This window comes from Halichoerus grypus, chromosome 4, assembly GCF_964656455.1.
Source record: "Halichoerus grypus chromosome 4, mHalGry1.hap1.1, whole genome shotgun sequence".
NCBI classification, from domain to species: domain Eukaryota; kingdom Metazoa; phylum Chordata; class Mammalia; order Carnivora; family Phocidae; genus Halichoerus; species Halichoerus grypus.
The window spans coordinates 123,165,507-123,192,091 of NC_135715.1; the positions used below are offsets into that span (position 1 = coordinate 123,165,507).

Here is a 26,585-nt window from a genome sequence, read left to right on the forward strand (position 1 = left end):
TTTTTTTTTTTTAAAGATTTTATTTATCTGAGAGAGAGAGAGACAGAGCATGAGCTGGGGGGAGAGGAACAGAGGGAGAGGGAGAAGCAGGCTCCCCACTGAGCAAGGAGTCTGACAAGGGTCTCCCAATCCCAGGACCCTGTGATCGTGACCTGAGCCAAAACCAAGAGCTGGACGCTTAACCAGCTGAGCCACCCGGGCACCCCAGTGTCTTCTTTTTTGAGGAATATTTGGAAAAGAGGCATTGAGCAACTGCCCAACATTATATAGCTAAAGCAAACATAGGATCGAAGTGTAGTTTCTGACTCCAGACTAGTTCAGTTTCTACTGTGTCTCTGGCTAGCTCCATTATTTTTATTTCTAGCACTGAATAAATAGAAAGGAAGAGCTATCCGTGAGATAGAAGACAGTAGATTTCCTTTATAATTTCTCTCTCCAGGAATTTTGATTTCTACCCTGCCCCAACCCCAAAGGATTATTTGAGTTTCTTATATGGTCTTGATATCAAGACTCAGTAACTGTGAATAGTATCTCTTCTTTTTCTGTATCATTTTTTTTTTCCCCTAAAGATTTTATTATTTGAGAGAGAGTGAGGGAAAGAGAGAGAAACATGATCTGGGTGAGAGGCAGAGGGAGAAGCAGACTACCTGCTGAGCAGGGAGCCTGATGCGAGGCTCAACCCTGGGACTCCAGGATCATGACCTGAGCCGAAGGCAGATGCCCAACTGACTCAGCCACCCAGGCGCCCCCTTTTTCTGTATCTTAAGGACCATTTCTGCTTGGTGTCTTTGAGACTGTTACAAATCCATCCTATTTGGTTTTTGTAAAGCCATTTAAACACCATAAATGTAAATAGTTAAATATACAATTATTTAAAAAAAAAAAAAAAAGCTAGGGTGCCTGGGTGGCTCAGTAGGTTGGGCATCTGCCTTTGGCTCAGGTCATGATCCTGGAGTCCCAGGATTGAGTCCTGCATTGGGCTCCCTGCTCGGCAGGGAGTCTGCTTCTCCCTCTGCCCCTCACCCAACTTGTGCTTTCGCTCTCAAACAAATAAAATTAAGGAAAAAAAAAAACTATAATAGTATTAAAAATAAAGACACATCCCTATTTCTTCTCTGCTTTGCTTTTTGCTCTCTAAAGGCAATTAATGTTTCTTATTTGATTTTCCAGATATTTTCTATGTATATATGTGCATATGTACACACATACATAGATCCTTAAGAAAACCCACACGGACTTTACAGTGTTTTATTTGTAAATTTGTTGATTGCAGTTTTAGACATTTTTCATATTGGCACACACTGATAGGTTTTTTTTTTTAAAGTTTCTCAATATTACATTGGACAGATAGCCTATAACTTATTTCATTTTTCCCCTATTGATAGTTGGTTAACAAGTTTGTTCATTTATAATCTTCCTAGATTTTTGTCAAATTGCCCTTCAAAAAGGTGGCATTAAATTTACAATTCCATTTTCAGTATGAGAATGTCTATTTACACACTTACCAACATGGGTTATAATCAAATTATTTCATCTTTGCAGTGTGATAGGCAAAAATTGTATCTCATTGTTTTAATTATGCAGTTCTTCAGAATGAATTCAAACACATGTTTATTGGCCATTTGAAATCCTACTGCCTGGATCTGTAGCCTGGCTCCATAGTTTACCAGCTGTGTGAAAATGAGCAAATTACTTAAACTTTCTGTGCCTCACGGGTCACTTATGAGGATTAAATGAGTTAATATTTATAGAGTACTTAAATCCATGCTTGACACATAGTATATATTATATAAGTATTTGTCATAGAGATTTAAATTTTTTTCTCTGTCCTGTCTGTATGCTTACCTATTTTTTTTTTTGTTGAGTTTAGTATCTGTTTTAATATTTTGATAAGTGGTTAACCATTGATTACCAGCTAGAGTTCTAAGCAAGTCACACATGTCATGTTTAATTTTGAATTATAAAACCTAAAAAGAGTCATGTATGTTTCATCCTTTATTTTTGGTAGGATTAAGTGAAGGATTTTGTTTTAATTCTGTAAGTTCAGTGTTGAAAACTGAGAGGTTGCACATCATTCTTTCAGGGAGGTCAGCTCTCTTTCTTTCCCTGCTTTGTATGAGAGTTTTGATGCTGCTAATCTGATTAAACCTCTTAAAGCTACATCCTTCGCTCTAAGATTACGAAGATTAGAGATTCTGGAGTTCTTCCCTCCCCCATCCATTAAATGGTTTCCATGGTTATTGGACTCCCCAAACAGTACTTCAAATCCCTTCTGATTTCGTGGAAGCAGCATCTCAAAGATGAATGAGCGCTCTGCTGGCTTGGCTTCAGGAAACTTGGGAGTTCCAGTTTAATGTAGCTGCTAGCTCTTTTTGAACAAGTGTTTCATTTTTCTGAACTTCTGTTTTCTTGCCTATAAAATGAAGGTAATAATCTGTCATACAGTAATGATACAGGTCAAATGAAATGAAGTTTTTTTTATTTTAAGTTCAGGCATGATAATATTGATGATGTGAGGAATTTGTTTCACTCTTACCACAGGGTAACCTTGGTTTGGGGAAATGCCCATCAAGTGAGGAAATAAAATATACTCCTATAAATATTTAAATTTATATCAGGAATTTTTGATACCCAAATGTTGAGGGAGGGGTGAGATCTTTTTTTTTTCCTCAGATGTAATAGAGAAGCTGGGAAGTGAATCCTCTGGGAGAAAATAGGGCAGCACTGATGAAAGATGCTCTTTGAGTATTTACTATGTATCGGACAGTGTGCTAAATGCCTATAAACTGTTACCCCACATAATCAGTAGCTTATTAGTAGAGGTTAGAGAGCTAGTTTAAGATTGTGCAGTTAGTGGCAGAGCCAAGATTTGAACCCAGTTTGTCTCCAAAGCCCGCGTCCTCTGTAGTGTAGCAGCCGAGTTGTGTAAGCTTCCGCCATCTGCAACATAGTATCTCTCTCCCAGGGTCGTTTGTTGTCCTGATGATCCAGTGAGTTACAGGGCTTAGAACAGTGCCTGGACCACTGTAAGCATTTTATGTTTGCTCTTACTATGATTGATAGTATTTTCTGTGTCATTCTGACTCTTTTTTTTTTTCCCCACCACCCCTTGACCCCTTTAGGCTTTAGGGAATGGCAGCGTCTTGGATAGTTTTGTTTCCTTGCCTATGTGGCAGACACAACCCTGGCCATTTCATCTGGTGCCGATGGAGGAGAGCCGTGGTGATGGGTCTGGCCTTAGCAGAGTGCTGTGGGGGCATGCTGTGGGGCAGTTGTTGTCAACAGTCTGGGATGGCATGTGCTGGCTAGGACAGGGAAGGGGGAAAGGGTTTAAGTCCTAAACACAAGGATCCGCCACCAGAAGCCTCTGTATCTGCAGACAAGATGTGTGTGCACTCAGGGGTGTGGTGCCCGTATGATTCGGTGTTCACCTTGTCCTTATAAAAATGGGCTTTGGCGTAGTTGTCTAGCGCATTGGTTCCTAAATCTGGCTGCTTCCCAAAAGCATTTGCGAGTCAAATTCCCACCCGACCCCGAGGTGGGGCTCAAGCATATGTATTTGTAATGTAATGGTTAGCCAGGTTTAAGAGCCACTAGGAGGCTGCTGTTTGTTCCTAAGTCTGTGCAGGGCCAGCCCCAGCCAGCCATGGCAGAAGTACATGTATGTGATTTGAAAACTCTTGGGAGAAGGAGCTCCCCCATTATCTAGTCAACTCTGTTCTTGGCAGCCGTCTAAAGGTGCATTTGAAATACAGCTCTACAAGGAGATGAGTGACAAGGGTTCCATTCCAGAAATAACCAGGGATAGGATTTCATCAAAGCAATTTGTATTTTACTTGGTTCTTGTGTTTATGTCGATTCCTCATCAATATTTGCGTATTCTCATGCTTCCAAGTTAGGTACACAAGCAGTAATAACTATTGAATATAATTTTGGTGCTTAATTTACATGCAACTTTATAGAAATCGTTTGAGGACTGTATTTCCCAGAGCGATGCTCAGAGAATGAATGGAGTAACTCGCATTCCATTTTATATTTGAGAAATCATGATTAGAGTGGAATGTTAATATGGTTAGCTGTGGTGAGACAATATTGACATTGTTGCTAAGATATTGTACCAGACATGTCATTGAGGCTGCTGTTTTGAAAACTGAGCGATGCTGCCTCCCCCCCCCCCCCCCCATTTGTGGTGCTGCTAGAGCAGGAATATAGCAAATAAAATAACAGATGCAGAAAATGTAGTCGTCTTGTTCTCTCTCTCCACTCCCTGCCCCCCAGTACAGGCCTGGAAAGGATCTTGCTAAACAGCCACATGTACACAATTGACTGTACTGCTTTTTTTCTAGAATGTGTGCTGAATTGGTTATATAGCATTTTTAACGTGTTTTTTGTGGGGAAGAAACTTTCAGTGCTGCTTAGAAACTTGGAGATATTTTCCCTCCAAATGTTTATAGATCCCATTTTCCTTGTAAGGAGTTGAAATAAGATAAATGGTAGCAGCTCCCTCTTATCCTTCCTTTCTCTTGTAATGAGGCCTGTTGGCAACAGAATTGCTGATGGGACTGCCAGAGTTTGGATTTGAGTTGTTAGTGAGGGAGTGGTGTGCTGGTTATGGTATTGTTCTAAAAGTCTTTTACTCCCCACTTACTTTTCCACCCCCAAAATGTCATCGTGTCCAATATGACAGAATGTTCCCAATGATTATCATTCAGGGAAACGTGACTTGCTAAATTATCTGTGGATGACAGTCAGAATTTCTTAAGCACCGAACAGCATTCCACGCTTGGTACACGCCTTGGTAAGGGGATCCACAGTGTACAAAGGCAGGCTGGTGTGAAGCCATGATGAAGAGTTCTGACGGTGGGTCAGACTGTCTGGGTTCAAATCCAGATCTACCACTTGCAGGTTGTGGGGGCCTAGGCAGCTTACTTAGTAGCCTCCCTAAGCATTAGTTTTCTCATCTATAGCCCAGGGACAGTGACAGCAAATGGTGAATAAATAAGCTAATGTATGTAAAATGCTTAGCAAGTTGTCTGGTACAGAAAGTAAGACTTTTACTACTAACTTAATCCTCATTTTTTAGACAGATACATTTGATGAACATACATATATAGTTAGAATAGAGAACTCAATATAAATCCTGATGTGTTACTTGGGTACTTGCTATAACGTGAAATTCAAGAGTAAGTGAGCTCCAGCAGTCCTAGTGGGGCTCAGTGTGTAATTGGGGTAGAGAATGGCTTTACGAGTTGGATAATCATTGGGTAGTTGCAATACCCAGCGCCACCTCCTTGCAGGTCCAAGGCATCATTCACATAGATGTGAGATGTGCAGCATGGTGGTCCTAATGTCACACCCAAGATCTACAGAAAAAGGGGAATTTTCTATGTTGTAAGAAGTCATATTCAGGATGTTGTTTTTGAGAAAGGTTATTTACTTTTTTTTAAATGATTTTATTTGACAGAGGCACAGCGAGAGAGGGAACACAAGCAGGGGTAGTGGGAGAGGGAGAAGCAGGCTCACTGCGGAGCCCAATGCTGGGCTTGATCCCAGGACTCTGGGATCATGACCTGAGCTGAAGGCAGATGCATAACTGACTGAGCCACCCAGACACCCCACGGTTATTTACTTTTAAAGATTTTACTTGAGAGAGCACGAGCATGAGCAGGGGGAGGGACAGAGGAAGAAGCAGGCTCCCTGCTGAGCAGGGAGCCCAATTCGGAACTCGATCCCAGGACCCCAGGATCATGACCTGAGCTGAAGGCAGACACTTAACCGACTGAGCCACCCAGGTGCCCCAAGAAAGTTTAATGTTAAGAGAAGAATTGATTGGTTAGAGATTGCAAGTTGTAAGCAGAGAAGTCAGAGTGTAGACAGAGCTGGGGCGGGTGTGGTTCCTTTGTATGTAGTACATAGTACTACATACTACTTTGTATAGTAGTCATTGTAGTACTACAGACAAAGTACATAGAATAAGGAACTGGATCTTGAGCCACACAGTGACTGGTAGGAGGAAGCCAGTCCAGACCTTCACTGTGAGAACAATCAGTAAGGGAGACCATTCAGTGTTTGTAAGACCTGGGGAAAAGATGATGGACAGTTTGAGCTACATGGACAAGGGCAAGTCTGAGCCAGGTGGATGAGTAGGCACAGTTGGAGGTGCCCAGATAAAGGAAAGGTGAGCCCTCCTTCCTGGGGGGCTCCCTTGTTATGAGAACGATAACTTGGCAGGTGTCCAGCAGGGGGCTTGCTGGGAAACCTCCTGAAGTAGAAAGAGATGGGTACAAATTTATGTTTCAGATAAATGTTTAATGGAAAATAAAGTGTATTTTCTTGTAAAATATTCTCATTATAAAAATGTCAGAATATATGTCAAACCAAAAATGTAAAAGGGAAGAACCGTTGCTCCTTCCACCACCTTAAGAATAACCATCAACATTTTACTGAACCTTCTTCTAGCTTTTGGTTGTGCACATTTTCCTACTGTCTTAGCATATACAAGATTGTGTATACTGGCTTAAATGTTTCTTCCATATGTCTTTAAAAATGTTGATCATCTGGTAAACTCAAATTTTCCTTTCTCGTAATTTCAGTTTTTTGGCAATGAAGATGGTTGTTGTGGTGTTCTGTGCTCTTCTGCTGCTTTAGGGGATGGGGGGCGGGTGGTGTGGGAGAGCTTTTTCTATGCAGTTTCACAACCATGCAAAAAATGTTAGCCATTGTTTGCAAGTTCTGGCACAGGGCACTATTGTTTTAAGAGGTTGCCAGATAAGGTAAGAGATTGTTTCTGCGCTATGGAGTGAAGGATATGGTTCAAAACCCACATTTCCTGAATGAGAAGGGAGTGGAAACAGAAGAGGGACAGTTGAATGAAGTGTTTGAAGGCTGGGCTAGGGCTATAATTTATAGTCCCCCCCCGTTTTTTTCCCCCCCTTAATAGGCTTGTTGTCTTCACTGTTGAATAGTTAATTTTGGTTCTTAAGTAACTTTTTTTTTTTTTTTTTTCCTTCCAAGAAGGATAAATGGGCTGGCCATTTTCTGAGCCTTTGAATATCTGAGAATGTTTTTTGGTTGATATTGTAGAAAACTTGGTGTGGTTTTATAAGGTTTGGTTTTGCTGTTCCCTTCCTCAAGTTTTGTAGATGTTGCTTTTGACTTCTGGTTTTTAGTACTAGAGAGAAGTGTTGTGGGTCAAATTGTGTGTCCCCCCCCGCCCCCCCAAAAAAGATGTTGAAGTTCTAACCCTCAGTACCTGGTGAAGGTGACCTTAATAGGAAGTAGGGTCTTCGTAGATGTAACTGAGGTAAAACGAGGTCATACTGGATTAGCGGAGGCCCTAATTTATTAGGACTGTCCTTAGAAGAAAAGCACAGACATAGGGGATGATGCCATGTGATGACAGAGGCAGAGATTAGAGTGATGTGTCTACAAGCCAAAGATAACCGGCAACACCAGAAACCAAGAAAGGCATGGATTAGATTCTCTCCTGGAGCCTTCAGAGAGAGCCTGGCCCTGCCGGACACCTTAATTGTGGACTTAAAGTCTCCAGATATGGGACAGAATAAATTTCTGTTGTTTAAGCCACCATGTGGTACACTGTTACAGCAGCCTGAGGGCCTAAGATAAACAGTCTGAGGGCAGTTGGGTTCTTGTTCCTTTGCATGTCTCTGGTTTTGCAGCCCATTTAACTTTTTTTTTTTTACACTATATACTTACCTGGATGTTTATGGGTTAAGAAAAAATTATCACCTTAGTTTTGCCAGGATGAGTCAAGGTGTGTTCCCTTCAGGGACACAGCCTAGGGTATGGTGGGTCCTTTCTATCTGCATACTTTAATTCAAAAAAGATTTGTTTTTAGTTTTAAGATGATCATCTCATTTTTTCTCAGAAACACCTTTTGTTTTTCCTATCTGTAATCTTACATCATTAAAATGTTTACCCCACTCCTCTGCATCTGGGGAGACTTCAAGCTTGTTCTTTATCAAGGAATAGATTTTCTATAGTGTGAATTCTACTCTTTAAGCCTGGAATGTGGATCATAATCTGGCAACTGCTTTTTAAATTCCTTGCTTCCCTTATTTTTGAGTCTGGTGTATAGAGAAGAAAGAAACACAGTTCATGAAGGATCTAGAGGCCATGTTATCCTGGATTCTGAGGGTGTCCTGCACTTCACTGATTTTTTTTTTTTTTTTTTTGCCTTTTTTCTTTTGAGTCTTCAAGAAAATACTCCCTTTCCTCTCTCTCTCATAAGCTAGATGCTTCCTCATTCTCCCATTTTCAGGGGATGTTTGTGGGGGAGGCTTTTCATCGAAGAGACAAGATCTAGTCAGCCTGTTTGACTTACATGGATCTATTGCTTCCTGCTGGTAGGCGTGGGGCAAAGACACGAGTGGATGCCAGGGTACCTGGATCACTCCCTGACCCCATGGGCTAAGTGTACTTGGGCCCCCAGTTGTCGCAACAACAATGAAGTTGCCCTGTTGTTATCCTTAACATTACTGGGAATTCTTTCCTTTTCTGGCACTCCCTTATCTTTCCATATGCTTTTTGCATTTATGAGTTTGTCTTTTACTTTGTAGTTACAAGTATCTTATTGGGGTCTTGGGAGACGTTTTGCTAGCAGTTTTAAAGGAAACCGGAATTCATGCTTTTATCACCTTTAGCCTACCACCACCCCACTCCCTGCACTCCTGGCTGCTCCCCCTCTTCCTCGCACCCCTGTATTCCTTGGTCCTGTCCTGCCTCGTTCCTGGCCCTTTCAGCCTCTGCTTTCCCCCCATCCTCTCTACCCCCTCTAGCCTATCTTTCCCTCTTCCTGCCCTCTCCCTGGCAAACCTCTGGATTATCCTGTGTGCGCTGCAACCACAGGCGTGCCCCCCCTCCCCCACCAGCAGCGGAGATGCCCTGGACCTGGAAGAGAGCCAGAGTGCAGGGTGGGCAGAGAAGAAATGGAGCGTGTGTCTACACAGAGCCCATCAATGATGGGAGCAAGTGTGCCCAGTGAGACTGAGAATCCACCTCCTTCCGAACAACATCCTATGCTGCGTTCCCTGTACTGCGTCCACTTCAGCCACTGGAAAATAAGCTCACCTCCTAGCAGTCAGCCCCACACACCCGCACTTCGAACGGTCTTTGTGGAATAGATCTTCATTTCATCCATTTGCCAAGTCAGGCCATGGTGGGTGGCCCATTTAGACTTAAGATCTTTGTACATGGCTCAGTCCTAGGGAATGCAAATTTAAAATATTTACAGGAAACATATGCACATAAAATGTAAACTATATAAAAGTGTATACCTTCCATCCATGCTCCCACTTGGTCCGTTCGCTTTTCCAGAGGCAACCACTGCTGCTGGTTCCTGTGTGTCCTTCTAGAGACCCTCTGCACGTTTATAACTGTACGTTTACATATATTTATATACATAGGTATACAGTATATACACGTATGTAGACAGATAAGCACAATAAACACACACTCAAGGAATGTACCTTGTGTTTTAATCATCTGTATGATTATTCCCTCCACTTTCTTTCCCTTTTCATCTCTCCCACCTGTCTTGGAAGAGGAGCATAAACATTTGACTGCCTTCCTGCCTTGGTGGTTCTCAATCCTGGCTGCACCTGAGAAACCCTTGACGGAGAGCGTTGCCAGGGCCTGAGCCACGCCCCAGAGCAGCTCTGACAGCCTCCCTGGGACAGGCTCATGTTTCCCTGTGCGCAGGGATTGGGAACTGCGGCTTCAGTCGTGTGCGGGAGCGGCAGACCTGGCAAATCTGCAGAATCTGAGTGGGGGGTGTTCCATGGGACTCGGGGACCTGAGTACCGACTATCCCTGACAAGGAAATGGGGAGTAACAGATTCCGTGCAGATTGAAGATGAACCCTACCAGCTTGCTTTGGACCACAAGCGGCCCACCACTTCCTTCATCTGGGCCGGGCAGAGTGGTCAAGATTCTCAGTTCGATGAGGCGGGAACAGCTCCCAGTGCCTCCACCCAGGGCAGAGAGAGCAGGCCCGAAGGCTGCAAGAGTTAAATGAATTTACAGCGCAAAGGAAGACGAGAAGAAACTATTTAAGGTGCTTGATGACTAAACATCTATCTCGGATCCACTTCGCTTGTATGGTGACAGCATAAGGTGTGACTGACTGAAAGAAAATTAATGATCTGGGCCTGGGTGCCTCCCAAATGGAATGATCCGGAGTGCTGTGGAGCTAATTAACCAGCCGGCACGAAAAGTGAAAATAGATGAGGGAACAGGTTTCTTCTCATGGTGGCCTAGTACTGCGTATAGACCTACATATACTATTTTTGGCATTCCCTATTAAGTATTCAAAATGACGTCATGTTGAAAGGCTTAGCTCAGTAGCCTTTTTTCCGGGGAGCAGGATGGATCCTGGATTGGACTGCCTGGGTTCAGACTCAGCTCATGCTGTCGGCCAGCGTGCGCGGGCAAGATACCCGGTGCTTTCTGTGTGGTGGTCTCGTCAGAGGAGCATGAAAACAACACCCAGTTCACGAGGTCGTTGTGATAGGAGATAACGGGTATAAAGTGCTTTGAACCCTGTCCTAACACACAGTGCTCCAAGGAAAGCATTTATTGTGTTGAAATACAGCCCCCCTAGGGCTTGGGGGGGGGGGTTGGGAATATTTCTGAGGGCTTGTATTTTTTTTTTTTTTTTTAAAGATTTTATTTTATTTGAGAGAGAGCGTGAGCGCATGAGCAGGGGAGGGGGAGAGGGAGAAGGAGAAGCAGACTCCCCGCTGAGCAGGGAGCAGGATGCAGGGACTCGATCCTGGGACCATGGGATCATGACCTGAGCCGAAGGCAGATGCTTAACGACTGAGCCACCCAGGCGCCCCGAGGTCTTGTATTTTTAAAGTTTAAGAACTCTTTCCTGGTGACCTGCCTTAAAGGAGAATTTTGACAAAAATAGAGGAAATGCCAGTCTCTTTCCCCATCACCTGTGTTAGGATAAAGTACATTTGGTTCTATAACCACTGAGTATTGAGAATAAAACTGTGAGGATAGTATTTACTGATTTCCTTTTAGAATCCGCTTGGTGGATTTTTGAAGACAAAAGGATAAACTTGTCCTGTTGACCAGGTTTTTCTATACTGGGGGTTGGGGGGTGGGAGTTAGCTGCTTTGTTGCTTCTTGGCAGTATTGAATCTTAGTCATGATTCTGAATAATGTTCTGGAAAATTGCTTTCTTGGATACATTTATCTTAACTCTCTTTTTGAAAATGTATGTTAACAATCAGTAGCTCTGGCTGGTTACTTGGGGGAGATCCTGTAAGACATAAAACAGCGTAAAGTGCTTTCAGTTGCAGAGAGAGCCTTCCAGAGGCTCCCAAAATGATACTTGGATCGTGTGGGAGGAAATCTTTTCCAATTTTCTAGGTTTCTGTAAATATATATGAGCTATGTGGTTATAAAACCTTATGATGGAAAATATGTTTAAGAAACATTAATGTGCTCCCAGGCAGGGACGGCACAAAAGATGCCCTAACACATTTAATGCCCCAGTTAAAATATATTGCACAAGTCCCATTTTCTGGAACTGGATAAACAGAACATCTTTCTATTCTGAGCTTCTGTCCCCCTCCCCTCTCCACCTAGTCACTTCAATGGCACAATAAATGGAAATCTTATTTCCTGTATCTGCAGACCTATTTACCTGAATGTCTAAGCTCTCCCTTGCGTTTCTCAGGTCTGTTCTTTCTGAAATGCGATTTTGCTTTCATCTCCCTGGCTTCTTTGCCCTCGTTTTTTTTTTTTTTTCCCCTAAGCCTTCTCTAATCCTGCACTCCATTTACTTTAATCTGTAATGGTGGACATTGCCATTCTGCATAGACACCTTTAAACATTCATCATCTCCCAGATTTGCATTTTCTTCCATTATGAACTTAAATCCCTTTTCACAGTCTGTAACAGTGAAAAAGTTTTAAAAGGACTATTATCAAAAGCCATTTCTGCCAATTTAAAATGCCTTATTGGATGGCTTTAACCCTTTGATAATTCCATCATCTTTGTAAACTATGACTTGGATTTATAGTTCTTTTGTGTTGTATGTATGTGCCTATGTATGTAGTTATATTTATTACAGGTGGGAAGAACCTTATGCCCCTATGCCCTTTACGGTCTTTTATTTTTGGAACTCAAAGAAGTGGTGATTTTAAAATTAGAAAAGTGAATGTGGGTGTGTATGATGGAGGCTGTATGTGACCTGCAAAGCCTAACCCTTAAAAGCAAAAACGTGCTGACCCTTTATAGATTTCTTAATTTAAAAACATGTCTGTTTGGGGGGACCTCCATTTTTTTTCCCCCCAAAATAAAGTCCTTAGATGTGTGGAGCAGTGAGCTGGCCAGTTGCAGGAATTGGGAGAGGAGGTTGTTCTGGGTGCGTGGACCCTGCTCCCCATAGTTCACCTCCACGTCCCAGCTTCCCGTCTGTGAAGCAGTCCGATTGGACTAGACGTTCTCTGAGATTAAAAACATGTTGCGGGAGATGTGTCTGTGGTACATCAGTGTTTCATGCGAGACACCTGCTAGTCGAACAGGAGGCGGCCTAGCAGATCACGGGGTGGTTGATAAATGGTTTTCCCACTCCGGAGAGGATGCCTCGTCCTACCTGGGCTGGCATTTCTGCTGCGGCAACAGGAAGGTTGATCCAAGTGAGTCTCCTCCTTTAACGGAGGTGGGAATAAAATAGGTCACAGTTCAAAGAACACCAGAGCTGGAGGAAATGTGCCCACAGTGCCGGTTATTTCAGTGAAATGGTTTTAATTTCTCTTGAAACCTCCTTAAGCGTCTGCTGAGGAATGTTAAATCGGCCAGAGAATTTCTGGTGTCGTGTTGCCCGGAACCAATGTTGGGTAATTCTCATGGATGCCCCTAAGAGATTTCCATGTGCCACTGGCATCGTCTGCGTCCTAGTGATGCTCTTGGATTTACATTGACCTGAACCCCTTTGCTCACGTGGAGTTAAAGCACCAGGCTCCAGAATGCTGCCTCCAGCTTCCAAGCTGCCGGATCACCCCACTTGTTTCATGCTGCCTGTTCATAGGTAAAACTTCTATCCCTGCTTTGTGCCTTTCTAATAAAAGGGAGCTGGAAGTTCGGGGTCTTTAACTGTGTCTGAGAAACCAACAGGACAACATGTTTGGGATTGATGTTATGGTGAGATGTCAGAGTAAACTTGAAATAGAAACCTTTCCTTCCTGGGCCCATCTCTGTCTTGTTTTATTGCAGACCACATAAAATCACAGTGTCAGAGTGCAGCTTTTCCAAAGGCTGAAGGTCCTCATGGTTACAGCCTGCTTTGGAAACTCATCCTCACTGTACTTGCAGTTAATGAAAATATTTACTTTGCTTGATATAACAAAGTTTATGGGCAGAATTTGTAATTAGGTAGCTCTTTAATTTTCTTTTACCCTTCACTCCCCAGTTTTTTGCTTGTATCACATTGGAGAATACTAAGTATTTAAGAAAACAAACCCTTTTCCAGTAATGAGCTTTACTGTTTATTTCTGGCATTGTCATAATAGGTACATTTCTCCCTAAATTTGTGTGTCCCCATCCAAATTAAGGGGCTTGAAGTCTGGTTTGGGGTTTGCTTTTTTTTATTTTTATTTTTTTAAGATTTATTAGAGAGCACGAGCAGGGGGAGCAGGAGAGGGAGAAACAGGCTCCCCGTCGAGCAGGGAGCCCAATTCGGAACTCGATCCCAGGACTCTGGGATCATGACCGGAGCTGAAGGCAGACGCTTAACTGACTGAGCCACCCAGGTGTCCCCGGCTTTTTATTTTTTGTACAGGTTAGGAATACTTGTGTGTGAGTAGGGAAGACCGTACCTTGTCACAGCACCTGCTCCTATCAGGCCAATCTAGCCGTTGAACTAGCAGGTCTGTGATTTAGATGGTATGAGGGCAGCCACAGGGCAAACCACATGGGCAACCCATTCAAGGTCTCCCACACATCCTATCTGTGTACCTCTTGGGGCTGTGGCCCCCATGCTTTCCAAGTTCTCCATCTCCTAATGTTCCTTGCCAAATATCCAGGAAATCAGGTGACCAGGCACCATGCTTGTAGGCGTAGCACCTGCTTGTATTCCCCCTGATGAGACAGTGTGCTGGTGGGGACTGGTCATGTGCGCCAGAGACTGGACCAGAGAAAACCGCTCTCCTTCCCTCTACTTTCTCAAATCTCCTCAGTGTGGGGGTTACTCAGCCCCAGTGGGCATTGGCATTACGATATATACCCCCAGCTCTGCCTTAAGGTCCCTTCCATGGACAGAGAGCTGGGAAACCTCATGTCCTGGCTCAAGCCCTCAAGGAGGTGGTTTCAGAAGGATTTCTGGCTTATCTCCAGTGGTGTAAGAGTAGCTCCCAGGTCCTAGGAATTGGTGGTGGTTTCTTACAGTGCAGATCAGGAAGCAGGGCGAGCAAGGGTTATAGGAGGACCAGAGTGGGTGACTGTTGCTGTTCACGTAGATTTAGGATATAAGAATTTCCACTAATTCCGGCTTCCTTCCCCCATGGACAGAACGTTTGTGTGAATCTTCTTGTTTTTGAAAATTCTAGTGAGGGTTTCCTGGTAATTCTGTTTTTTTTTTTTTCTTCAAATACCAGTCACTTGGATGCTTTAGTGATAAATCTTTAATTTCCCAAGTCTGTTAAAACCCCTTCAAGCACAGCTGGCCCAGGGGAGACTCAAATGACCTTTCTGATGTTGCCAACTCATCCACTGTGGGACCATGGCTTTTCCATTCACAGCTCTTCTGGTTTTGAGTTGCCTTTTGAAAGTCAGGCATGAGCCTATATGCCTGTTTTAACCCCCCACCTTCACCCCAGTCTGTGCAGGAGGTGACTACCTATTTCACCATGCCTCCTAACATGAAGAATAAGCACAGCGATGCAATTTGAACTTGATAGTTTGGGTAATGTCTCTTTTGAGTCTTGCACACAAAGATTGACAAAAATTGAGCTTCTGATTCAAATCCAGGCCTTGATTTTTCAGAGTCAAGAAGGCCTGGTAAGGACCAGTTGGGTAGTATTTATCAGAGAGACTAGTTTGCTTATAGAAAACTTTCTATATCTTTTCCAGTTCTGCTGTATATAAAGTTAGAGCTTGTAGATGTTTTAATCATCAGGGTAATTTACCTTCCCTCCTCACCCATCCTTAGTTGCTTCTTAGTACACCCGGGAGGGGAGGAAGTGATGGGTGCGGGAGGAGCAATAGAGGAGAGCTTATATGAATGCTTGAGGACCAGCTGTATCTTTTCCAGAGAGGCTGACCCTAACCAATGTACTCTCTTCCTTTTGTCCTCTCTATACTGTAATTGTGTCCTCTGTATTTTGTCATTGGATCTGCTTACCCTAGAATATCTAATTTTCTAATAGTAAGCTTGTTTGTCCTTAAGTTCATTTAGGGGCTGAAAACCAGGGAGAACCAGCTTCATCAGTGAGTCCTGTTTCCAGTCCCACGACTAAGGGTTGGGCTGGTCGAGTTGTAGGAGGGTGGTCCCTGTGCTGTGGGGAGTGTGGCATGGATCTGACGAGAGAAGAGATACATGGTGCTGGGGAGGAATGTTGAAGTCGGGAGACCCTCCCTTGGGTTCTCTTATTGGAGAGAAGTGGTGGGAAGGTAGGGAGTTCTGGAAAACATCTGGGTGTTTGAATCTATTCTGTAATACCTATGTAAGACCCTCTCCGTTACTTGAGCTGAAATCATGGCTTCTTGTGGATCATTCATACTTGGTCTTAATCTAATCTCAGGGGGTGCCCAAGTGGCTCGGTCAGTTAAGCATCTAACTCTTGACTTCAGCTCAGGTCATAATCTCAGGGTCCTGGGATCAAGCCCGGCATCAGGCTCTGTGCTAGCAGGGAGTCTGCTTGAGATCCCACCCCCACTCTCTGCTCATGTTCTCTCTCAAAAAATAAATCTTTAAAAAAAAAAAAAAAAAAATCTAATTTCGGGGGCGCCTGGGTGGCTCAGTTAAGCATCTGCCTTCGGCCCAGGTCATGATCCCAGGGTCCTGGGATCGAGCCCCGCATTGGGCTCCTTGCTCAGCGGGGAATCTGCTTCTCTTTCTCCCTGCTCTTGCTCTCTCTCACTTTCTCTGTCTCTCAAATAAATCTTAAAAAAATTCTCAGATTGGTGGCTTCCTGGACGCATTGTTAGGAGTGAAACTGGACCAGTTGATAGGGTACAGAAAAGGGTATGAGGTGTGGAGTTCATTGATACTTGAGTGGTGAAACTTGAATTTTCTCTCACATGGTAAAAAGTCCTAGAAGTGGTAGAAGAAAAAAGAAAAAACTATTAAAAAACAACATACACATGAGATATATGGGAATTATATTCTAAGGATGTAGTTCTTAAGAATTAATCTACCTGTAATGGATGGTCTAAGTTAAGGTTTTCTCTCTTCACTCCAGGAGGTGACTTTGGTCCAGAGACTTCCCCCCAAGTCCTGCCACCCGGCCATGGTGGCGACTTTTCTGTGAGCAGCCTTCCTATAACAGAGGACACCTACAGGGTGAGCTTGGCCAAAGGTGTCTCCATGTCTCTGCCTTCATCACCTCTGCTGCCTCGACAGTCTCACTCGGTGCAATCAAGATCAAATAAAAAATCCCCAGGTAACTGAACAGCAAAACAGCACCCAAACTAGCTTGGTTATATATGTAATGCATATTAAAATGAAGCAAAACTGGTGCTTATAAGGAATTTTCTGGGAGGTTGTTTTCTTTGTTATAGTAATTTCTGGAAGAAGAAAATCTTTAAAAAAGAGAGTTATGATTTGAATAGACTCATTTCTTTAGTTCAACCTACATACAAACTATTTTGATTGCTCAGGCTAGACTTTTACAAAAATTCAAGATCTTTTTATCAATATTAATGTTAATCATTGGTCTTGTGTTCTTGATCATGAATTAGGGAGTGTTATAATCTAAACTCATTGTGGTGCATTTAAAAGTTCTGGATTTTGGCAAGGGTAATCTGACAACAGTCCATTTATTACTACGAAGTGTTATGTACTGATATACTTTCTTTGATTACATCACCCACCATTTGAACAATTATAAAATTTTTGAAAATTCAGACTTTTAAAGGGGTGGGAAGCAAGGGTTTTATGGATTACTTGTTTCAAGTATCTTTGCTTCCCTCATTACCAAGTTTTTGCACTTAACATTACCAGTGAAAACACAAACGTTACTTAACTTTGAGAGGTTATGAATCAGATGTGAGGAAAGCCTTTCCAAAATTCTTATACCTGCAATCATGAGAGTTCTTTGATCTTTTAGCTTTGCTGAGCGTTTGTTTACTGAAGGCAGGATAATTTGGGGCCCTTATTGATCATATGCCAGTGTAAGGATTCTTCTCATTTACACAGAAACGAGTTTGGAATTGGTCTAAGATGTGTCCTGGAGCTATAAAATTGGTATCTGTTTTTCTGGTTTCCTAAATATTTGTATTACTTGAGATGTGATAGGCATTATTTCTGAATCATTTAGTGGATATTTGCAGTTTGTGTGGTGACAAAATTAAGAAGGCAAACCTTGAGGCTTTGAATGTTAGAAATGGTGCTATGAATTGGTGAGTGTCCAAAACCCTTAATTGTTCTAGAGCTTTCTTATTTTGGACAGCATTGTTTACAATCCAGTCATTAGCTGGAACTTGGAAACCTTTTTGGTATGAAGCAATTTCCTGTGCCAAGGAATTTGACCTGTTTATCAGTATTTGGGGAAATTCCTGGAATGTCCTTCCTTCTCTTTGCCTTTCCCTACCACTATATCTCTTTGTCAGATTTCTTCCCTTCTTTCAAATTGTGGTTCCCACACTGCCTTTCTTGATGGTTACCCCATTGGGATTACTCTTCTTCCTACAAATTGTGCGCAGCATTTTACTTTTTCCTTTATCAGCCCTGTCATTTGTCCTTTTCCCCTTGAATCAGTGTGTTTATGCGCAGCCTGTGTCTGATGGGCATGGATAGGCACGATGGCTTCTTTGAGTATACATCATCTATATAAAACCAATATTAGAATTCTGAACTTATCTGGATTTTATTTATTTATTAGAGAGAGCACGAGCAGGAGGCAGGGGGAGAAGCAGGCTCGATCCCAGGACCCTGAGATCATGATCTGAGCTGAAGGCAGACTCTTAACCCCTGGGATCATGACCTGAGCCAAAGGCAGACTCTTACCTGACTGAGCCACCCAGGCGCCCCCTCTCTGGATTCTTAAGGGACCTCGGTTGAGAGTAATGTGAGTGCTAAGTGCAGAAGTACAACCTTTGGTAGAATTTGCCCTTCTGTAGTCTATGCTGCTGCAAATGAGTTGATGCTGCTTGGGCCTTAGGCCTGGTGAGAATACCTAAGAGACTAGGGAATATGTATTTCAGAGGGAATTTTATTATTAACAGAAGTTTGTTTTAGTGGGACTTGAATCTTTGTAATTTTTTTAATTTGATTTTTCCAGCTCTATTGAGATACACTTGACTATACCATGTAAGTTTAAGGTGTACAACATAGTGATTTTATCTATGCAGGTATATATTGCAAAATAATTACAGTAAGGTTAACACGTCCATCACTTCATAGCTACAATGTGTTTATTTTGTGGGGTGTTAGTGGGATGCTAGATAGCAATGAATGGCATGACAAACATGGGAAGTATGGCTCTCCAGAAGGGTCTCAGAGGCCACAGGCTCTTATGGGCCAGAAATCCCTGATGAGGCCTGGTCTCCTGTGTCCTGACCAAATTTGATATTTTTAGTTTTGAGACACTATCATATAGTTTGTTTTTCTCCATAGGAATAAAATTTATTAATGCTTTGCAAGGCCTTATGAACAGAAGGGAATAGTTGTGCGACATTCAGCCTTTTAATGGATTGAAGAGAATGTTCTCCATATTAGATGCTTTGGGTCCAAATTAAATACACTAAGCAGATTCTTCTTTAACGGAGCCATGCTTGTGCATTGCCCAAATTTGTGCAGCAAATTAGTGTCTCACAGTGGTAATTTGGCTTCATTATCTTGGCAATTTTAATTCAAAAGGGAAGCTAAGGGCAAAGATGCTTGCTTAAAAATGGCAGTGACTCAGAGTACATCAGACAATAAACAATGTTTTTCCACAGTGTCTAACACTCACAGGTTTCTGTTTAAGCAGTATTGTTAGAAAAGTATCCAGAGACCTAGTGTTCTACCTGCCTGTAAAATTAGTTGGCATATGGTTGTGAACATGCATTGGATTTAAAAATAGCCGTCTATTTAAAAAGCTCACACTGTTGTTGCTAATGATACGGTAAATACGGTGTGCATGCTGCGCCCATAGGTAACTGAGCCCTTCCCCTGCGCTCCCCTCACACCAGCCGGGCTGGGCTTCAGATCTTGTCATCATTCAGAACCAGCTCTGAATTACCATGTTGACTTCTGTTCTCATTTGTATGATAAGACTCTTCTCTCTCTCTCTCTCTCTCTCTCTCTCTCTCTCTCTCTCTCTCGTTTAAGAAGGTGCATTAAAAAAAAAAACTAAACCTGTTTTACTCGTTTGGATAGAAACTCTTCACTAATTGATGCTAATCAAGAAACTGTCAGGGACTGAAACCATTCTAGCAAAGGTCAAATACTATAAACCCCTGTAATAGGCACTCCAGGTAGCTTGTTTTAATGAAAGTTTGTATTTTAATACAATAGGTGATTAGCTGGTGGGTCATGGGAACTCTGGGCCAGAGACAGTTTCATTAACCTTGCAATAATGTGACCTGCATTTTTCATGGTTGAGTTTCTTACATTCCACTCATATTGCTAGCTAATATTATTTATTCTCCTACTACCTTGTTCCACATAGTTATATTTTTTTCACTTGTTAGTCTAAAGATGCAGTTTTTGAGTATTGTTTCAATTTTTTTTTTTTTTTTTTTTTGAATGGAAACTACATTTGCTGGTAAAGAAAACAAGGGCCAGTATCCATTATAGTCCTGTGGTGGTTGCAAGCTTTTTTGGATTAAGAATTCATTAATATTTGTAATGTATCCTTTTGTCTTCCAGAGAAGAGCAAAGCCCATTTCCTATGGTTTATTTATTAGTAATATCATTAGTTACTTTATACTTGGATTATATTTCCCAGATCACTTTGGGCCCATTATGAAACACTCCAAAGGTAGGGCATGAATGGGAAGCACACTTTTAAAATACTGTGATGGGGTACAGCAGTAAAGGTTAGAAAGTGGGGGATACTGCTTTTTTCAGCCTCGCTTGTGTGGAGAGAATGGATGGTACCGGCTAGGTGCACGTCTGCTGCTCGTTACAGTTCCAGTTCCAGTTCCTGCTGTAGCCCTTTTGGAAACCCCTCTGGCTGGCTGTTTCTTCAAGGCAGAAACCTCCAAGTTGACAGGCTGTGAAGTGAAGTCATTCTGCCCTTTGATTCTTGGACCATAAGTTAATTGTCTGTCCAGGTCCTCCCTCTCTCACCCTGCAAGAGTGTTTCCTGTAGAAAATTAGCATTTTTATTTACTTATTTATTTTTTTAAAAAGATTTTTTTTGATCTACTCCATCGAGACCTGAGACCACACATGCATTGCCTTTTTTCACTTAATATTATATCATGAACAATTTCCAGTTTGCTTGAAGGACTTCAGATTTAATGTCTTTTGTTTCAGTATTCCATGATTGATTTTTAACTAGTTTCCAATTGTTGGGTATTTGTTATTTTTCAGGTTTTTAAAAATTGTAGCATGAGCTAGGATATTTTGCTTTGTTTTTGCTGTTCACTGCCTATGAATTCAAAATTTTTAATTGTGGTAAAATACAAGTAACAGAATTTACCATCTTAACTGTTTTTAAATGTACAGTCCAGTCATGTAAAGTACATTCACATTATTGTGCAAGCAGTCTCCAGAGCTCCTGATGTGAATGCTTTTGTCCAGTAATTTTTGCGCACATCTGATATTGTAAGAGTGGCAAGTTCCCAGAAATGGAATTATTGAACTAAATGGACTGCATTTTTAAAGATCTTGATGCATACTGCCCAGTCACTTTCCAGAAAAGCTGTATTGATTTCACATTCCCTCCCGAGTTCTTTGAGAGGCTTCTTTTTGAAGTTAACCATCTTCTGGGAACAGTCTCAGATGGATAGTGCTGGTGCGGTGCTTTGTCCGAATTAGTAAGAAGGGGCTGAGAGAAGTCCTCCTGTCACCTTCCTCTTTTTGAACTTCCCTTCTGTCTGCACTTCTCAGACAATTCCCATTTTCTTTCCTTCCATGATACTGTGTCAGGGGAATGATCACAGCTGAGTCAGATCAAGTTCACGGTCAGAAAAACACTCAGCTGGCTTCCAGTTTTAGCTACAACCACACTCTGTTATGTGGGGAAGATCATAGACATTTTCTATTTTTTTTTTTTAAAGATTTTATTTTTAAGTAATCTCTACACCCACCGTGGGGCTCGAACTCACAACCCCGAGATCACACTCCACCAGCTGAGCCAGCCAGGCGCCCCAGGATCATAGACATTTTTGAGTTGGCGAGGCCTCCAGACCAGGTCAGGCCATCTGTGCCAGGCCCCTTTGCAGATAGGGAAGGGGATGGAACTTGCCCCAGTGTGGAAGTTACTGGTAGAGCTTTGGCCTAAGCCCAGGTCCCCTGCTCTGTCCCCAGCATGTTCTCGATGCCAGTCTGCATTGTTCTGTCTGTACGTTGTTGACACATGAGCTGTAAATGACGGCGCTTTGTGTCCTGGTTGTGTGCACACAGGGAGGCCATGGGCCTCAAGTGCCCACATGCATCTGTGAGGCTTTTTTTGGGGGGCGGGTAGGAGAGGGGAGAACAACCCAGGAAATGCACAGTCCCAGCCCAAGCCTGCCTGTAGCGCTGGCTAGTTTTAGGCCCTGCTTTCACCCAACTGGTCAGGGCCACAATTAGGGCTCTGACTTTCAGCAAGGACAGTTCCTCCTGCTGCGGTGAATAGGAAAACATTCTTTGTTTTCTCCTGGAGACATGTTATACGATAGCCTCCTCCTCGGAGTAGGCGGCTGCCTGTGCCTTACTGCCACGCCCAGCCATGACCCGGACACACACTCTCTGTTACCCTGTGTTTACGCATCGAGCCTGTGTGAATGCCTTTGCTCTACTGTGAACCTGAGGACCTTTCTGAGTGCCCTTTATTTCCGCACCTGCGATCCTGGTTCACCCATATACACTTTGTCCGTGCCTCTGACTCACCCCAGAGCTTTTGGTTTTTTGTTTTTAAAGATTTTATTTATTTATTTGACAGAGAGAGACACAGCAAGAGAGGGAACACAAGCAGGGGGAGTGGGAGAGGGAGAAGCAGGCTTCCTGCCAAGCGGGGAGCCCGATGCGGGGCTCGATCCCAGGACCCTGAGATCATGACCTGAGCCGAAAGCAGACACTTAACGACTGAGCCACCCAGGCGCCCCTCTCCCCAGAGTTTTAAAGAAGACTGATGCCTGAGTTCTACCTTTAGAGATTCTGATTTAATGCATATGAGGTATGGCCTGGGCATTGGGATTAAAAAAAAAAAAGCTTCCCAGGTGATTCTAATATGTAGCAAAGTTTGAGAACCCCACTGGTAAGGAATTATAGGAGACAATCACATATTCTTTTTTAATGAGGGTAAATAGACTGATACTATCTTTAGTTTTTAAATTTTAGAAATAATATTTGAGGAGGAGAAGACATTACAAAAATGAACTAAATAAAGGTACAATAAATCTTGGTTTCCTCGTACCCCCAGAAAGACCAGCTCTTTTGACACTCGATTGAATGTCTTTCCTGTACTTTTGTAGTACACAAGTGATGCATTTGCCCATTTGCCTGAGCACTGGACATGTAAGAGGTTCCCAGTTTTCCACCAAATAAAGAACAGTGGAAGAACATTCTTGTATATTAATATTTAAAGGCATCTCTAATATTTTCGTTGGATAGACTATGCAAGTGGGATTACTGGGTGGAAACTAATGTTGAGAGTGGATTGTGATATACTTACTGGTCATTTGTACTTTTTTCTTTGGGGAATTTTTTGTGGTATTTGTTTAATGTTCTGCTTGGGCAATATGTATTTCTTACCAAATCATCACAGCTTTCCTGTTGTTTGTTTTAAGACATACATAAGTCATGTATGTCACTAAAACATTTCCCCAGATCATCATTTTCCATTTAATTAGGTTTATAATAGTGTTTTATGACCCACAAAAGTTTTTTGTTCTCTCAGTTCAAATTTACATACTTTTCCATTGTGATTTATCCCATTGCATTTTTTAAAAACAGCTTTATTGTGATGTATCACATACCATATAATTCACCCATTTAAAGTTTACAGTTCAGCGTTTTTAGTATTTCCACAGGGTTGTGCAACCATTTCCACAATCTAATTTTAGAACCTTTTTATCTCCCTTAAAAAAAAACAAAAACCCATTCACATTAGCAACTCCTCCACATTCCTCCCTACTTCCCTCCCCCTCTCCCTAATCCACCATCCCGCAGCCCTAAGCAAATAGTAATCTATTTTCTATCTCTGAATCGCCTATTCCAGGCTTTTCATATAAATGGAATCCTGTAACATGTGGGCTCTTGTGACTGACTTCTTTCGTATAACAGTGTTTTCTAGGTTCATCCACATTGTATGTAGTATGTATCAGAACTTCATTCCATTTCATTACCTAATATTTTATTGTATGTATATACCACATTTAAAAATCCATTCTTCAGTATATGGACATTTGGATTTCTAGTTTTTGGTTATTATGAATAATACTGTTGTGAACATTTGTGTGTGCATTTTTGGGTGTATGTATCTTTTCATTTCTTGAGTGTATACCTAGGAATAAAATTGCTGGATCATACAATAATTGTATGTTTAACATTTTGAAGCACTGCCAAAGTATTTTCCAAAGTGACTGCAACATTTTGGATTCCCACCAGCAGAGTGCGAGATTTCTAGTTTCTCCACATTCTTGTCAACGCTTGTTGTTGTCAGTCTTTTTTTTTTTTTTTTTTCTTTTTGTTACAGTCCTCCTACTGCATGTGAACTGGCATCTCCTTGTAGTTTTATTATTAAGTTGTAAGAATTCTTTTTATATTCTAATTACAAGTTATGGAGTATAAAAATTTACTTCCATTCTGTGGGTTGGTCTTTTTCACTTTCTTGATACTGTTGTTTCAAGCACAAGTTTTTAACATTGATGTAGTCCATTTTATTTTATCACTGTTCTTTTGATGCTCTAAGAAACTATTGTCTACTCCAAAGTCACAAAGACTTAGACCTATGTTAATTTTTCATACATGCTGTGAGGTAGGGGCCAACTTCATTCTTGTACGTGTGGCTATCCGTTTGTCCTGGTGCCATTTACTGAAAAGACAGTTTTCCCCCCATTGAATGGCCTTTGACCAAGTCACTGCTATGCTCTAAACCAGCCCTATGTTTCACTTCTCCCGTCGCCTTATTCTCCTCCCGGTGCCTAAGGTCAGAACTTCCTCTGTCAAACTTGACCTCATGGGTGGCTTACATCTTTTGCTTCAGCCAGCCTTCCTTTGTGTCTCTCCTTTTCCCTGTGGGAGAAATAAATTCTTGCTCCAAACACCTGGAGCACTGTGCTTCCTCCTTTCTTCCTCCCTCTGCACCGATATTCATTGCATGTCTCTGCCCTGACCTTCCTTGAGCTCCTTGTCTTTGGTTCTTGTCTTTGTTTCCAACTGGAAGCCTTGGAGATAGGATCTAATCACTTCTTTCAGTTACCCTGGTACATACCTATGCCCCTGTTAAAATGGATAGTTTAGTAATTGCCAGTCATCAGCCCCATGTGACTGGTTGAAAATACTAATGGACACGTAAGCAATTTCAGTGTAATGGTACCTTACATTTATAAAGCTAGAAACATAGCTTCCCCCCTATCTAGAGAGAACTGATTCTTTAATTAAGGTCTTACCTCTTTGTCAGGGCTTTGCTATCATTAGGCAGTGAGCAAAGGGGAGTATATTTTAAGCTGGGTTTGTCAGGGGCCTTCTCAACCCTACTTTTTTTTTTTTTTTTAAGATTTTATTTGAGAGAGAAAGAGCAAGAGAGAGAGAGCACAAGCAGGGAAGGGGGCAGAGGGAGAGAGAGAAGCAGACCCCACCCCCGCTGAGCAGGGAGCCCGACATGGGCTCAATTCCAGGACCCCAAGATCATGACGCTTAACCGACTGAGCCAAAGGTGCCCCTCAACCCTACTTTTCTATGCTTCTGTCACTCTCCCGTTTTCTCAGGCTCTTGGCATTTTTGCTGCATGTTTCGCACCGCCTGCGGTTAATGACGACTGGAGGCTTTATCCGGTCACACTTTACAGCAGCGTCAGCTGCACCCCGTGGTGGTGTCAGATGGCGGCGAGGACAAACCCAGTGCCATGCTCAGAAATGAGTCTTTTTACCTCAAGAAAACAGATGGGGGCAGGGAGAGCAGTGGTTGGAATCTCTTCTTTTTGATCATTTCCGATTCTCAGAGAAGTCACAGAAGCTCATGGAAGCTATTGTACCTGTAGCTGACATTGATGAAAGTTACTGTAAAGTAGAAATAGACAAGAAGGAAAGATTGATGCTCCAGCTTGAATCCTCAAGCTTGTGGTGAAACAGGTCTGTGTGTGTGTGTCAGCAGGAATGGCTGGCTGCATTCCAGGTGGAGGGCAAGAGTGTGCAGAGCCTGGCGTTGGGAAGCTGACGCGAACACAGAATGCTGATCTCTAGAGGAGAGCTCAGTAAGAACCGGAGTGCCTTACAAAGGGAAAACTGGGACCACAGGGAAAATCTCCGTTATCTGGGCCTAGAGTGTTAAAGCAGTAGGCTTTGCCCCTGGTGGCTTACGGAGAGTAGCTAGTGAACAGTTAACGCATGGAACCCTTTGTTTGCACAAGCATTCTGAGAAATAAGATTTAGGAAACTCTTCCAAGGAGGTGTGACTTGGTGTGACTTTCTTGTCCCTTCCATCACCAACCAAGTCCTCCTTTATTGGTCAAAGGTCCTACGTGGCAGTTAATGAGCTCACTTAACTATTTTTTTAATAGAATTTTTTAAAGAGCAGCTCACAGCAACATTAAGTGAAGTGTCTGGAGATGTTTCATACACCCCTACCCCTACACACGCACAACCTCCCCATTATTGACATCCCCCATCACAGTGAGACATTTGTCACAATCAGTGAACCTACATTGGCATGCCATCATCACTGAAAGTCCAAAGTTTACATCCTTGGTGTTAGATTTTCTGAATTTGGACAAACATATAATGACATGTATCCATCATTATGGTATTCTACAGAGTATTTTCACTGCCCTAAAAATCCTCTGTGCTCCATTCCATCTGTGCTACACATCCCACCTTGAACCCCTGGCACTACTCACCTTTGTAATTATAATCTCCATAGTTTTGCCTTTGCTGGAAGGTCATAGAGTTGGAATCCTATAGTATGTAGCCTTTTCATACTGGCTTTTTCACTTAATAATTCTGCATTTAAGGTTCTTCCATATCGTTTTCATGACTTGATAGCTTATTTCTTTTTATTTTTTATTTATTTATTTTTAAAGATTTTATTTATTTGA

At 42.3% G+C, this 26,585-nt stretch overlaps 1 protein-coding gene across 12 annotated transcripts in view; it reads left to right on the top strand.

Moving 5' to 3' along the window:
* The window catches only part of TANC1 (tetratricopeptide repeat, ankyrin repeat and coiled-coil containing 1), a 229,362-nt gene that overhangs the window by 88,528 nt on the left and 114,249 nt on the right, over positions 1 to 26,585 (top strand). For 11 of the 12 annotated variants that reach the window (XM_078070837.1, XM_078070841.1, XM_078070839.1 and 8 more), the window contains one exon: positions 16,437 to 16,637. In XM_078070837.1, the coding sequence (XP_077926963.1) occupies positions 16,437 to 16,637 (201 nt within the window). Of the gene's footprint in view, positions 1 to 9,542; positions 10,542 to 16,436; positions 16,638 to 26,585 lie in introns of those variants that run through there. The other variant, XM_036118507.2, reaches the window with a different exon arrangement.